Here is a 15,416-nt window from a genome sequence, read left to right as displayed (position 1 = left end):
TGTTGTTGAGTGTGCTGATGGAGCTGTAGTGGACTCGGTGAATTCGCTGCTGCTGCCGCCGGTAGCAATATGGCGCTGCTGCCACGCCCTCGGCCATGAGGCTGGCGTATTTCTTCTCTGTTTTTGAGCTCCGCTCTGAGTCCCTGCAGGGTGCGCTGAGCCCAGTCCCTGGGAGCTTTAGACGCTCCCTGCGCCAAAAAATCTGCCAAATCCCGCCCGACTGATCCACAGGGGCTCACCTCGTCTTGCTGTCTGCCACTCCTCTCTGGAGCCTGGCGGGCTGTTGAGTTCGTTGGTCTGGTGCCATCTGGTGAATCGCCACTGACACCGGCAGTATGGCGCTGCTGCTGCATCCTTGGCCGTGAGGCCGGCGTTTCTCCTCTCTGGCTCTGAGCTCAGTTCTGAGTTCCCCTCCTCTCTGGAGCCTGGTGCTGGAAGGAAAGATGGCGTCCGCGTGGCTCCGGCTGCAGCACTGCGGTCTGGTTTCTTTCTGGTGTCTCGTTTTTTCAGCCCTCTTTTTCTCTGTCCCTTGTATTTACCTTTTTTGTTTCTCTGCTGATGGTGTTTTCTGGCTATGAAAGAGCTGATTTTGTGGTAATAGAGATTGGTTGTTAGTGGGGCTCGTAAGCCGCGCTTTTTTTCGTCACCATCTTCCCGGAAGTCTCCGGGCATCTACTTCTAAGCTACACTGCAGCCCTATATATATATTTTTTTATCATTTGTTTATTTATTTATTTATTTATTTATTTATTTATTTATTTATTTATTTATTTTTTGTCCTGGGAATGGAACCCAGGGGCATTGTACCTCTGAGCTACACCCTCAGCCCTATTTTTTTTTTTTTTTTTTGTGGTACTGGCGGTGGAACCCAGGGGCTTTCTACCTCCGGGCTACATTCCCAGACCTATTTTTTTATATTTTATTTGGAAACAGGGTCTTACTAAATTGCTGAGAGCCTCATTAAGTAGCTGAGACTGGCTTCGAGTCTGTACAAGCCTCCTGTCTCAGCCTCCCAAGCACTGGGATTACAAGCATGTGCCACCAGGCCTGGCTCCAGCCCTATTTTTTAGTCTTTATTTATTTATTTTTCTGGTACTGGGGGTGAAACCCAGGGGCATTCTACCTCCGAGCTATACTCTCAGCCCTATTCTTTTATTCTTTATTTTGGAAACAGTCTACGTTGCAGAAGGCCTCACTTAAGTAGCTGAGGCTGTCTGCGAGATCCTCCTGTCTCAGCCTCCAAAATGCTGGGATGGGATTACAAGCATGTGTTACCATGTCTGGCTTAGTCTTTATTTTGAAACAGGGTCTCACTAAGTTGTGGAGAACCTTACTAAGTAGCTGAGGCTGGCAGTGAACTTGCGGTCTTCTTAGCTCAGCCTCCCAAGTACTGGGATTACAGGCTTGTGCCACCATGCCCAGCTCTATTTTTTAAAACTGTTTATTTTATATAGTGTCATTATTCCCCCTGTCCCCAACCAATACGGTGTACCTCTGGAGAAGCTGAGGCCTCTCCCTTCACGGAGAGGATTTAGGTGATGAGCGAAGTCTCATACAGTTTACAAACAAGTGAGTAGACGACATGCTTATAAACTGCTTTTAACTGCCCCGCGCTTAGAGTTTTTTCATTCAGCTGCAGGAATAATCACAATCACTTATAATTTGTATTCTGCAAGAATTTGTAGTTCCTCATTCTTTTTTTTCTGCTCCATTCTGCGCTGCTGGGGATGGAGCCCGGATCACATGCATGCTAGGCAGACTTCTTTTACCACCAAGCCCCAGCTTCAGCTGCGAAGCTCCTAATTCGAGTCCAGTTTTATGAACTGTGCGCTGAGTTTCATAGGGGTTGCATTGTTCATCAGCTCGAGATTTTGCTTTCACAGGTTCTGTTGAAGGCTTTCATAGCAAATCTGAAGTCCAGCTCCCCGACCGTCCGACGGACTGCGGCCAGCTCAGCAGTGAGCATCTGCCAGCACTCCAGGAGGACTCAGTACTTCTATAGCTGGCTCTTAAATGTGCTGCTAGGTAAGGTGGAGGTGTGCAAGTGGTCCATTTGCCAGCGTTGATACAAGGTAGACCTTTGAAAAGTCCTTAAAAGCAGGCTACCAGCTGGGGGGGGGTACACACTTGTAATCCCAGTACTTGGGAGGCTGAGACAGGAGGATTGAAGGTTCGTGGCCAGCCTCAGCTACTTAGTGAGGCCCTCTGAAACTTAGACACTGTTTTAAAATAAATAGGGCTGGGGGTGTAGCTCAGAGTAGAATCCCCTGGGTTCAATCCCCAGTATTTCTCTCACACTTACGCGCATGCGTGCGTGTACACACACACACACACACACACACACACACACACACACACACAGACTACCCCTTCGTTTTCAGTGTAGGCCATTGATCACTGGCTGGCGGGTAGATGTTAGCTTTGTCAGAGTAGGTCTTTGTGCCTGTGTAGAATTCAGCTATGCTTGAGGACACCTGGCCCTTCATTTCTGAGGCCTGCTGGTGCCCTGACTCCCGTGGGCTCTCTGTAAGGTGGCTGGCAGTCTCTCCTATTGTGTGGGTAACTGGAAGTCAGCACTGGTGAAGGAGCATGTGGACGGTGATATAAAATAACTGCCTGACTCTCCACTGCAGCCATGCTCGCTTTATGGGCCCTGCAAAGCCAGGCCTGGGTCCAGGCACACATCTGTCCTTCCTTCGCAGTAGCGCTGTCTTTATCGCTCCTCACTGGTTTAGAGTAGGGCTCTCCTGTGAGCCTCTTATTAACAGAGTCCAACAGCAGGTCAGCTGTAAGAAGTCCTGTGACTGCCTTTGCAGGCCTGCTGGTTCCTGTGGAGGAAGAACACCCCACGCCCCTGCTCCTCGGCGTTCTGCTCACCTTGCGGTATCTAGGGCCCTTGCTGCAGCAGCAGGTCAAGGACACGAGCCTAAAAGGCAGCTTCGGGGTGACACGGAAAGAGATGGAAGTCTCTCCTTCCACAGAGCAGCTTGTCCAGGTGGGACACGGGGAGCCTCTGGCCCCTTCTTGACAACGAGTGCACCAAGACCCACTTGATTGTGGTACAGAGGATGGGCGTGGTGGCGCATGATTGTCTTCCCAGCATTTGGGAGTTTGAGACAGGAGGATCGTGGTTTGTGGACAGCCTCAGCAACTTAGTCTTTGTATCAAAATAAAAAATTAAAGCTGGGTGTGGTGGTGCTTGTAATCCCAGCATTCGAGAGGTGGAGTCCAGAGGATTGCGGATCGTGGACAGCCTTAGCTACTTAGGCCCTTTGCAACTCAGTGAGACCCTGTTTCAAGATAAAGAATAAAAAATAGGGCTGGGGGTGTAGCTCGGAGGTAGAATGCCCCTGGGTTCTATATCCAGTATCGCAAAAGAAAAAAAAAGAGGTCTGGGAGCATTAGCTCAGAGATATAATGCCCCTGAGTTCGATCCCAAAGTACCACCAAAAACCAAACCAAAACAAAAAACATCAAAAAAACCCAAACAAACTAGAACGGAAGCTCCATTTTAAACCCCATAACTGAATGCCTGTGTCTGTCTGTAGGTTTACGAACTGACTCTGCATCACACGCAGCACCCAGACCACAACGTGGTGACGGGGGCCCTGGAACTCTTGCAACAGCTCTTTCGTACACCCCCTCCTGAGCTGCTGCACGCGCTCACCATGCCGGGGGGCTTCGGGCAGGTGGTGGCGGCTCAAGAGGAGGCCCGGAGTCGCAGCCGCAGTGGCAGCATCGTGGAGCTTCTAGGTGTGTTCTGAGTGAGTTCTGCCAAGACTGAGTGTGGCCTGGTGGGTCCCTTCGGCACAGGGGCCCTGGCTGGGCGCTTTACAGCCGATCCTCGTGGGCACTTGCGGTGCAGGCTTTCTTCCTTTACACAGAGGAGACAACGTTCAGAATGTTAGCTGACAGAACGAGGCCAAACTATTAAAGCCTGGCGCCCCGACTCTCTAACTAAGCCCTACCTTGGCTTTTCAGGTATCATTAGAGGAAAACATTAGGAAAAGTATTTCCAGGAGCCTCATGTTAGTTTGCCTAGGATGGTGTGTTCAAGTCTTCCTCTGGGTTTTAGAGTTTCTTTATGTCCCCTGACTCCTCACTTGAGAAAATTTCTTCTGTTCCTATGCCTTATTGCGCAAGGCATTGCCCCCACCGGGTCCGCTCTTCTTGTGGGCGTTGGGCCTAACTCCATGAGGGGCTTCTGTGCTAGAGCAGAGGGCTCGGAGGACCCAGGGTGACAGGAGGTTGTGGGAGCTAGTGTAGGGATCCCTCCAGCCTCCAGAAGGGGGCCTGGCATGGAGCAGGTCTTTTCACCTGGGGCTCTTGCAGGGGGGCTGGGCGGGGGGAGGGCCTTTGCTCACTGTGTTGACAAATGAGAGTTGACTGGATGTCTGATACCATCCAGAGACTGGAGAACGGGAATGTTTGCCAGGACCCTGGGCAGAACGCCTTATGTGCTTTGTCTGCTGTCCTTTGCAGGGAGTAATTCTTTTTCCACTGTGGATTGTGTGTCTTACAACTAATTATTGGAATACTCATCTCTAATTATTGTTTCCAATGAAAGTTGATCATTAGTTGAACTAGTAATCTGAGCTCTCTAATATTTTTAATTTGGCTTTTAAGGTGTAATTTAGTTTAGCTCTTTTGACATATCTTTAGAACTATATGTTTGCATGTTCATTTAATTTTTGTATTGGAATTGAAAGTGTCAAAGTGTGGTGTTTAAGCATTTCTTATGAAAATATGTTCACATTTTCCCTAGTTTTAAAGTTTAATCAAGTTTTTTTTTTTTAGGGTTTTTAAATTTCTTCTAGATTTTAGCATCTTGTTACCTTACTTTCATCTGTTATTTTCTGTGATTTACAGCGGGAGGGGGTTCCTCATGCAGCCCTGTTCTTTCAAGAAAACAGAAAGGTAAGTATTATAGAAATCTGAGTCATGTGTTGAGCCCACTTTTTCTCTACTTTCATATTGTAGGGGACTCTGTATCTCTTTCCACTAAAGTGATCAATATGCAGATGTTTCTGGAATATGATAACTGGGCCTGAAATTATATAGGGCGGCCCTTAAGAATCGCTTCTTTATCATAAAATCTTAACGCTGTAGGTCATGGTCCAGAAAACATTTTCTGTGACGGGCTAGAGAGTAGATGTTTTACAGACCTTTGCGGGCCATAGGGTCTGTAAAAGAGACTGACAACTTGTCAACTCTGCCTGGGGCAGGAATGCAGCTGTAGAGGATGGGCGAGCTGCCAGCAGCCTGTGTTGTCACAGAACTTTATTGGCAGATTCAGGCCACCTGCTCCTCCTGTAGGATGTGTTGTGTTTATAAAGCCACTTGCCTTCATCTTAGCTCTTTGTCACTGTGACAACTTAGAGGAAGAAAGGCGTATTTGGGCCTCCTAGCTTCAGAGATCAGCGCCTCAGGGCTGTTGCTCAGGGCCTGGCAGGAGGAAAAGCCACTCTCCCCCTTGGCAGCTGGGAAGGACACAGAGGACAAGCCCAGGGATGGATGCAGCCCCAGGCCACGCCCCAGTGCTTCGCTTCTGCCTGGTTCCCAGCCTGGCCGCGTGGCCTCACACAGGAGCTTTTCTTGGAGGCATTTTAAAATCAAATCATAACACAATCCTAGTGAATTTTCTTTAGAATTAGTCATAAATATTATTCAGTAGCTCTGGGTTATCAGTTTTAGCCATTTTTAACTTTGTGCTTATCAAAGTGTTCTGTCATGATTAATTTATTTTTATTAAATCCAAAGGTTCCTGATATATAATCCGACAGTTTTTGTGCACATTATCACTTTGCAAAACCAATTACTTTCTTTTTCATTTTGGGTTTCTGTAGGAAAGAACTGCTGTCATTTTCTGTTTCAAAATATAAAAAGACTGATTCTGATACTTTTTTTTTTTTTTTTTTTGGTGGTACTGGGGTTCCTGGAAGCCCTTCTATCTCCAGGCTACCCTCCCAGACCCATTTTTTTATATTTTTATTTGGAAACAGGGTCTCTTAAGCCAGCGAGACTGGCTTCGAACCTGCGCGATCCTCCTGTCAATGCCTCCCAAGCGCGGGGATTACAAGCGTGCACCACCACGCCCAGCTGATTCTGATACTTTTGCCTGGCATGGTGGTGTACACACCTGTGATCTCAGTGCTTGAGAGGCTGAGGCAGGAAAATTGCAGGCTTGAGGCCAGCTTCCAGCAACTTAGCAAGATTTGTTTCAAAATAAAAAAAAAAAAAAGGAGAACCGGGTATGGCAGCGCACGCTTGTAATCCCAGCATTCGGGAGGCTGAGACAGAAGGATCACAGTTCATGGACAGCTTCAGCTGCTTAGCGAGGCCCTTTGCAACCTAGTGAGACCTGGTTTCAAAATAAAGAATAAAAAATAGGGCTGAGGCTGTAGCTTGGAGGTAGAATGCCCCTGGGTTCCATCCCCGGTATCACAAATCAATCAATCAATCAATCAATCATGAATACATAAATAAAATAAAAAGGGCTGATGGGGTAGCCCTTAGACTCAGTCTCTAGTAACACACACACACACACACACACACACACACTCATCTTTTTTGTGTCATAATTTGAGTGTGTGAGAGGCTAATACCTAATACTCTATAGTATTGAATGGAATCCTAACAGGAATAACATTTTGCCCTTCACTGAATTATGAAAACATTTCCTTGAAAAATTTGGAATCAATAACATTTGGAACCTGGGCAGGGTGGCTGATGCCTCTAATCTCAGTCAGCTATTGGGGTGGATGAGACAAGACAGATCACTTGAGCCCAAGAATTTAAGACCAACTTGAGTAAAAGAGCATGTCGAGACCCTGGTTTTGAAACCCTGTCTCAAAAAACAAAAAACATTTGGGCTATCATTGTGTGGGATAGTTACTTGAGTTTGAGACTTTAGAGGAGCATTGAAATTGTTTAAATGCCAGAGGGATTCTAGGAAAACTCAGTCTCTTCTTGGATTAAGGAAAATTTCTTGTTGGACACATGAGACAAAGTTACTGATCACTTGTTTTTTTTTTTTTGCGGCACTAGGGATTGAACCCAGGGGCATTCTATCTCTGAGCTATACCCCCAACCCTATTTTTTTGTTTCTTATTTTGAAATGGGGTCTCACTGAATTACAGAGGGTCTCACTAAGTAGCTAAGGCTGGCCGTGAATGTGCAGTCATCCTGTCTCTGCCTCCCAAGTACTGGAATTACAAGTGTGTACGACCACGCCTGGCTCTGATAACTTGTTTATTAGTCACCTTTTCCAGAGATAATGGAAAAGATGATGGAGATCATTTAATATATATGCTGCTGAAGCTAGCACTGACTGAGACCATTTAGATAAGCTGTTCTGTCCTCTTCTGCTTAGGGTATGGGATCTTTCCTCAATCCTTTTTTTATTTTTTATTTTTTTATTTTTTGGTGGTACTGGGGATGGAACCCAGAGCCCTTCTACCTCTGGGCTATACTCCCAGACCTATTTTATATTTTATTTGGAAACAGGGTCTCTTAAGCCAGCTGAGGCTGGCTTTGAACCTGTGTGATCTTCCTGTTTCTGCCTCCCAAGCGTGGGGATTACAAGCGTGCGCCACCACGCCTGGCCCTTTTTAAATTTTATTTTTTGTGGTACTGAGGATTGAACCTAGGAGCATCCTACCACTTAGCTGCACTCCCAGCCTGATTTTATTATGATTTTTTGAAGCAGGATCTCCCTAGGTTGCTGAGAGTCTTACTGGGTTGCTGGGCTCTCCTTAAACCTATGATCCTCCTATCAGCTTCCCAAGTACTGGGAATTTTTTCAGTCCTTCTAACTTTATTTTTCCATTTAGGACTGAGATCTGCAAACTTTGTTGGTTGGTTGTAGCTGTAATATACATATACATATACATATACATATATATATATATATATATATAGAGAGAGAGAGAGAGAGAGAGAGAGAGACACACACACATATACATATATTTATTTATATTTATATAAAATATATATTTTTCTTTAGGAAAAACTGCCGGCATAGAAGCTACGTAACAAGCAGAGTTGTGTTGTCTGTGGGCTTAGGGTAAGGGGGCAGGAGTGGCCTGGAGTCTTCTCTGGTGGCAGCCCTGCCCTGGTGCCTTCAGAGAACCTGCCCCTAGGGAGGCTGTTGTTTCACATACTTGGAAACCACTGATTGAAGGGTAGAGACTGATTTCATTAAGATCTGTATCTCAATGTAAATCACTTGTTCTGTTATAAAAGGCCATATTATTTAGTATTTATACCAAGTGATGTTATTTTCATCAAGATTTTAGGTTTCCTTTTCTAATTTTTTGTGCCTTTAGTGTCACGTAAATTTATAGGAGTTATCATAACTCTGGTTTATATTAGAAATTGGAAATTGCCATTGTAACTATTTATTTATTTATTGGTGGTACTGGGGGTGGAACCCAGCGGCTTTCTATATCCGGGCTATACTCCCAGGCCTATTGTTTTTTATACTTTATTTGGAAACAGGGTCTCACTAAGTTGCTGAGAGCCTCACTAAGTAGCCGAGGCTGGCTTCGAACTTGCGCGATCCTCCTGTCTCATCCTCCCAAGCTCTGGGATTGCAAGCGTGCGCCACTGCGCCCGGCCTAAGTGTAACTATTTAGATAGTGCCATTTAATGACATTTGTATGTAATATAGTTGTTATGATTTAATTGGTACAGTAAAATAATATTAGAACTTGTGGTTCCTTTTTCCTCACTAATATTCCTCACCAACATGAGCTATAGCATGTATTTTAGAGCTTTGCAGAAGGCATGTTATTCCTTCTCGCAGACTGTATAGTGCTCGAGCCCTGGTTCTTAGCTATAAGTTTTTTTTTTTTGTGTGTGTGTGTGTGTGGGTTTGGGGATGGACCCCAGGGGCATTTGACCTCTGAGCTATCCTCCCTCCCCTATTTTTTGTTCTTTATTTTGAAACAGGGTCTCACTGAGTTGGGGAGGGCCTAAGTAGCTGAGGCTGTCTGCAAACCTCTGTCCTCCAGTTTCAGCCTCCTGAATGCTGGGATTATAAGCGTGCGCCACCACGCCCGGCTTATTTATATAAGTTTTATGTACAAATTCTGATGTGCTGTTAGATGTAGGGCATGGATATTCCAAGGCTAATAAAGTTGGATCCTGTCAGCCATAGCTTAATATTTTTAAGTTAAATAAGCTGGGCGTGGTGGCGCAGGCTTATAATCCCAGCATTTGGGAGGCTGAGACTGGAGGACGGAAGTTCTCAGACAGCCTCAGCTACTTAGTGAGGCCCTGTTTCAAAATAAAGAATACAAAATAGGGCAGGGGTTGTAGCTCAGAGGTCAAATGTTCCTGAGCATGTGGGCATGTCCCCAGACCCCCCCCACAAAGTTAATTAGTATTATAAATTATTTGACAGTAACAATAACTAAATCAATAAACATTAATTATTAAAATATTTTGTGGTATAGTTTGAGAATTATTGCTTTCAGCTATGTTCTATATAGGTTTCTTGATTTTAAAGCACTCTAAACATATTATCTTTGGATTCTTTGTGTTTAACACTCTAGAAGTATAAAATATATATGATGCTAAACTGTATGAGAGTATATTAAAAATGCTTTTCAGTTAGGATGTGCATTTAATTTTTAAAGTCCTCGTTTTTAGCAAACTTAAAAGGAATATTGCTGCATTATTTACTAGGCAAAGTGCTCCTGGGAGGAGAAGAGGCCTTGGAGGACGACCCGGAGTCGAGGTCAGAAGCCGGCAGCTCCGCCTTTGCGGGTGGGTCAGGAGTGAGCAGCTGCAGTTGGTCTGTTTCTTCCCGTCCCACCTCTGCGTCCCTCTCCTCAGCCACGGGTCGGGTGGTGTCTGTGGGCCGGCCTGCTCCGTAGGGGTGATTCAACCTCTGCAGCGGCATTCGCTTTGCAGTGTTCTCTGTGTTTCATCTTGTTTATCACCAGGTTTGCCCTCCTGAGTTCACCTCTCTGCACAGGAGATGGTGGGTAGGGATGTCTCCTGAATTGGGTGGGTCATGGTGACGAGAATGGGGTAAGAATTGTCTGTGGACCTGGAGGAGCCTGCCTCCTTTCACAGTTATCTAAGCAAGTTCTTTGTGTGCTAAGAGACCAGTAGTAAGACATTCGTAACTGGATTAAATGAGGGTGGTTTGGGTGATGTAATCCTATCCAAAGAATATTTTTAGACAAATGAAAATAAGTCCAAAATATTTGGATAGAAAAATCAGAAAAAATGCCAGTGATTGTTATTAATTTTTTAATTTTACAAAATAAAAATAGATTCCCTTCCTGATTATAAAATAGCTAGGTGTGGTAATACATGCTTACAACCCCAGTACTTGGAAGGCTGAGACAGGAGGTTCACAAGTTCATAGCCAGCCTCAGCAACTTAGTGAGGCTCTCGGCAACTCAGTGAGACCCTATTTCAAAATAAGGAATAGAAAATAGGGTTACCCATGATTGGAACAATATAAAGGTCAAGTGCTCACAACCCAGTTACCTCCAGAAGTGACCACTGCCCACAACTGGAGATCCATCTTCTTGAAGTGGGTTTGATTTTAAATGGGAATTTAAAAATTAAACTAGGAGCCAGTCGTGGTGGTGCCTGCATGTGATCCTAGCATTTGGGAGGCTGAGACAAGAGGATCGCGGTTTGCCGCCAGCCTCAGTTACTTAGTGAGGCCCTTTGCAACTCAGTGAGACCCTGTTTCAAAATAAAGAATAAAAAATAGGGCTGGGGGTGTAGTTTGGAGGTAGAGTGCCCCTGGGTTCCATCCCCTGTGCCACCAAAAAGAAAAAGAAAAAATTAAACTAGGAAAAAGTGGTATATATTTATCCCACAGGAGAATAGGACTGCATTAGAGATCTAAAACAGGGGTTGAAACAGCGCACCCCAAGGAGACGAAGAATTTACTGTCGTTCCTACCTTGCTTGCTTAGAGTACCCGGGTCTGTGCCCCTGCCTGGCTGCCTCTGTGCATAGTCATCTTGTAGGTGCTGTGGTCAAGGTTGGAGTGGTTGCTTAAGAACCTGAACTTTGGTTTTGCAGTAAAAACCATTTGAGACATTTTAAAATATCTCCTGGTTGTCCTTGTCCTGCCACTGCTCACTGCGGCAGGTGGAGCATGCATGCTGGTAGTTCATGTTTTCACTGCGTTGCAGGATGTCCTGCGTTGGAACATTTGATGACAATAAACTCTGTACTTTTGCACACCTCTGGTGTGTCCTCCCACTGTCTGACCATGAGCATTTCTTTGTCCTCAGCCTCTGTGAAGGGTGAGATTGGTGGAGAGCTGACTGCTTCTTCGGGGGTCTCCACTCCTGGGTCTGTGGGTCACGACATCATCACTGAGCAGCCGCGGTCGCAGCACACACTGCAGGCGGACTCCGTGGATCTGTCCGGCTGTGACTTGACTAGTGCTGCCACTGACGGGGACGAGGAGGACATCTTGAGCCACAGCTCCAGCCAGATCAGTGCTGTCCCCTCCGACCCTGCCACGGACCTAAATGATGGGACCCAGGCCTCCTCGCCCATCAGTGACAGCTCCCAGACCACCACCGAGGGCCCTGACTCAGCAGTCACCCCTTCTGACAGTTCTGAAATTGTAAGTGGGCCGAGGGTTCCTGTCTTCTGCAGGGCCCTGCTGAATCCCCAGCTGTCCTGAAGGCCAGACCTGGGCCTCCTGTTGACTTTGCCGCCATTCTGACCCCACCCCTAGCCCAGAGGTCACTAGCTCAGATTGTCAGTTGAGGGCCTGACTTTGCCTGATACATTCACTGAAGGAAGCAATTAGGGTTTTGTGTTGAATGTGAAGGTCAAACCTAGGTTAGTTGATTCTCTGCACCCTGCTAAAACTGAGACCCTTGACAGGCTTTCAGACTTTGTTGAGCCTTGGTTAAATAATGACTTTTTTTGTGTGTGTTTGTGGTACTGGGGATGGAAACCAGGAGCATTCTACCTCTGAGCTATACCCTCAGCCGTATTTTTTATGTTTTATTTTGAAACAGGGTCTCACTGAGTTGCAGAGGGCCTCACTAAGTAGCTGAGGCTGTCCGTGAACTGTGATCCTGTCTCAGCTTCCCAAATGCTGGTATTATAAGTGTGCACCACCACATCCACCTAAGTAATGACTTTTAGAATCCATTAGGAGACTATTATTAGACAGCTGTGTGGTCTTAATGAAATGTGATTGTTAAAACTTATACTGTGCAATATTATTAATGCTTCTTTATTTTTCAAAGGTTTTTACAACAAACATATCCTGTTTTACTTTATATTTCAGTTTTGGTGGTATTGGGGATTGAACCCAGGGGAATTCTATCTCTGAGCTATACCCCTAGTCCTATTTTTAAAAATTATTATTATTATTATTATTATTATTATTATTATTAATAGTAGTAGTAGTAGTAGTAGTAGTAGTAGTAGTAGTAGTGGTGGGGATGGAACCCAGGGACATTCTACCTCTGAGCTTCACCTCAGCCCTTGTTTTTATTTTTTATTTCAAAACAGGATCTCACTGAGTTGCAAAGGGCCTCACTAAGTAGCTGAGGCTATCCAAGAACCTGAATCTTTCTGTCTCAGCCTCTCAAATGCTGGGATTATAAGCGTGTGCCACCATGCCCAACTAATTATTATTTTGAAACAGAGTCTCACTAAGTGACTGAGGCTTCTGTGAACCTGGATCCTCCTTATCTCAGCCTCCCAAGTACTGGAATTACTGCCTGGCTTGTATTCTGTTTTATAACTTTGAATTTCAGTCCTTTGCATTTGGAGACACCTTAAGGGTTTTTCTTTTTGTTTTGTTTTTTAGGTAATGAAGATTGAACCCAGGGGTATTCCACCTCTGAGCTACACCCCCAGCCCTATTTTTTAGTTTTTATTTTGAAACAGGGTCTCACTAAGTAGCTGAGGTTTGCCACGAACCTGTGATCTTCCTGTCTCAGCCTTCCAAATACTGTGATTACAAGTGTGCATCACGACACCCCACTCAGGTTGTCTAAGTAGAAAGTTTGATACAAGTATATTTTGAGTTTTATACTCCATTTTTTTCATTGTAGTAAAGTATATTAATGTGTATATTTAATTTGCTAGAGTCAGCCGGCAAAAGTATGGGTTCCGAAGAGAGGAGTGAGGATGAAAGAGTTTAATTCTAAGAATTTAACTCAAAGAATTTTAATTCAAGCACGGAAGGATCGCCAGTCCACTCCCGGGTCGATAGCTCTACTGGCCGACCCCGGGTTTATTTCTCTTGAAGCATGGGAGGGTCGCCAGTCTCTACTGGGCCGACCCCGGGTTTATTTCTCTTGAGGTATTTATAGAGTTAAGGTCACTCAATGTCCTCGTGCCATCACCACCTGAATACAATAAAGACAGATCCAAAGCACATACATCACGGGCAGGTCAATCAACCCCTCATGCCATCACCACCTGAGCTACTCTCAGACCTTTTACTTTGAACTTTCCATGACCCCAAACCTTGTTGACTTTGGGCGAAGGACAGTCAGCTGAGTCAGAAATATTATTTTAAGGGAAAACCTTAATGGCTCCCCACATTTATCATCTTTACCTTTTCTCTTTTGCAGTGCTTGGGGTTGAAATAATCACTTTTTAGTGTACAGTTCAGAGGCATTAAATACATCTAATAATGTTGCACAGCATTTTCACCATCTGGCTCTGTAATTCTTTTCCTCTTCCTTCCTGAAGCTCCGTCCCCTTTAAACACTAAATCCTCGTGCCCTCCTCCAGCCCTGGAAGGCACCGTCCTGTTTCAGAGTTGATGACTATAGGCTCCTCACCTGAGTGGAATCATGCAGTGTTTGTTCTTGTGTGACTGGCTTATTTTACTTAGCATGTCCTCAGGCTTACTCATGTTGAGACCTTCGTCATAATTTCCTAACATTTTAGGCTGAGTGAGATTGCGTTACAAAGGGCCACATTGGTTTCTTCCCTCACCTGCCAGTGGACATTGGCTGCGCTCTGCATTTGAGCTATGGAGAACACTGTTGCTGTGAATATACGTGTATATGTATCTCTTTGAGTCTCTGCTTCAGTTCTTTTGGTATGGTAATATGGTAAAGAAGTGAATTGGTGTAATGCCCCAATTTTAATTTCAATAAGTTAGTAAGATTAAGTGTCTTGCTACTATTGCATATATTTTATTAAGGATATCGTGTGAATATTTTGACTTGCCTCTAAATTTTAAGTTTTGCAAAGCCTTCCTAAAATAGAAATGAGATGCTATAATGAGTATAAAACTTTGAATCACAGAGCAGAAGTGGAGCATGCTTTGTTCTGTCTGCAGCAGGTCCTGATCTGGCCTGCCATTGCTGTCCCCTCCTGCCCTACGTCATCACTAGTGGCTTGAGGTCATGATGTGATAAGTGGGGTCTGTGATCCAGCCTTCGGCACAGAGCTCCTGGCTCGCAGACATTCAGGACAAGCGCATGCGCATGCGTGTGTGTATTACTGATGACTGAGTCCAGAGGCATTCTACCTCTGTGTTGGACCTTTAACCCTATTTTATTTTTTGAACCAGATGTCACTAAGTTGCAGAGGGTCTTGGTAAGTTGCTGAGGCTGGTCAGGAATCTGTAATCTCTTATCTCAGCCTTCCAATACTGGGACTACAGGCATGCACCCCGCGCCTGGCTTAGCATCTTCTCTTGATGTGCCTTCCGTCAGTGTGGGTCTTTCTAGTTGGTGAGATGCTTCTATATCCTTTATCTAATCACTAGCTATGTGTTAAAAAGATTGAGTCCCTATTATTTTCTAACATCATTCTGAAAGTGAATGGGTTCAGTAGAAGCTTTAGTAGCAAAACTTGTGTACTCATGAAGCTAATATTGGAGGGCAGGTCTTGTCAGATCTTTCTATAGGGGCCGAATAGGAAACGTTTTTGACTGCATTAGCTGTGCAGGCTCTGGCTAGTCTTACCTCCCTCGTCTCTGCTGCTAACTGTGAAAGCCACCCCAAGCAGTATGTAAACATATGCACACCACTGGATGCACCAGAATCCTCTTTTTGAAAAGCAGGCCATGGGTGGGGTTGGCCCACAGACCATCTTTGACCTGCTCCCATTCCAGAGTGAGTGTGTGCAGGGCAGATAGTAAACCGTGAATCTAATTATGTAAGTCAGTGTATAGGCAGGTGACTGTAAGTACCTTGGAAAAGAAAACAGGTAGGGCTGGGTGGGCTGGAGCCAGGAGCCCTCAGTGCTCAGCAGGGTGGGCGGGCCTTGGTTCCTGGAGACCTTCTGTGGTGGGGACTTTGGCTCTGCCATTTTGGGCTCAGTAGCCTGGAACAGTCTGCTTCCTTCTTTGTTTCAGTGTTCTTTTCCATGAAAACCAGGATGATGACTGGACATACATAAGACAATTATTAATAAGATTAAGGGAGCCAGGCGTGGTGGTGC

At 45.2% G+C, this 15,416-nt stretch overlaps 1 protein-coding gene across 1 annotated transcript in view; it reads left to right on the top strand.

The window, feature by feature from the left end:
• HTT (huntingtin) overlaps window positions 1–15,416 on the top strand; it is a gene marked incomplete at both ends in the record, with an annotated part of 126,838 nt that overhangs the window by 35,903 nt on the left and 75,519 nt on the right. The window contains 6 exons of the mRNA XM_080697081.1: window positions 1,884–2,025; window positions 2,817–2,995; window positions 3,549–3,753; window positions 4,870–4,917; window positions 9,691–9,771; window positions 11,270–11,610. Of these exons, the coding sequence (XP_080553207.1) occupies window positions 1,884–2,025; window positions 2,817–2,995; window positions 3,549–3,753; window positions 4,870–4,917; window positions 9,691–9,771; window positions 11,270–11,610 (996 nt within the window). The remainder of the gene's footprint in view (window positions 1–1,883; window positions 2,026–2,816; window positions 2,996–3,548; window positions 3,754–4,869; window positions 4,918–9,690; window positions 9,772–11,269; window positions 11,611–15,416) is intronic.

This window comes from Muscardinus avellanarius (genome assembly GCF_963383645.1).
Source record: "Muscardinus avellanarius genome assembly, chromosome: 6".
NCBI classification, from domain to species: domain Eukaryota; kingdom Metazoa; phylum Chordata; class Mammalia; order Rodentia; family Gliridae; genus Muscardinus; species Muscardinus avellanarius.
Note: the sequence above shows the minus strand (reverse complement) of the source record. Positions and strands in the feature narration are given on the sequence as shown.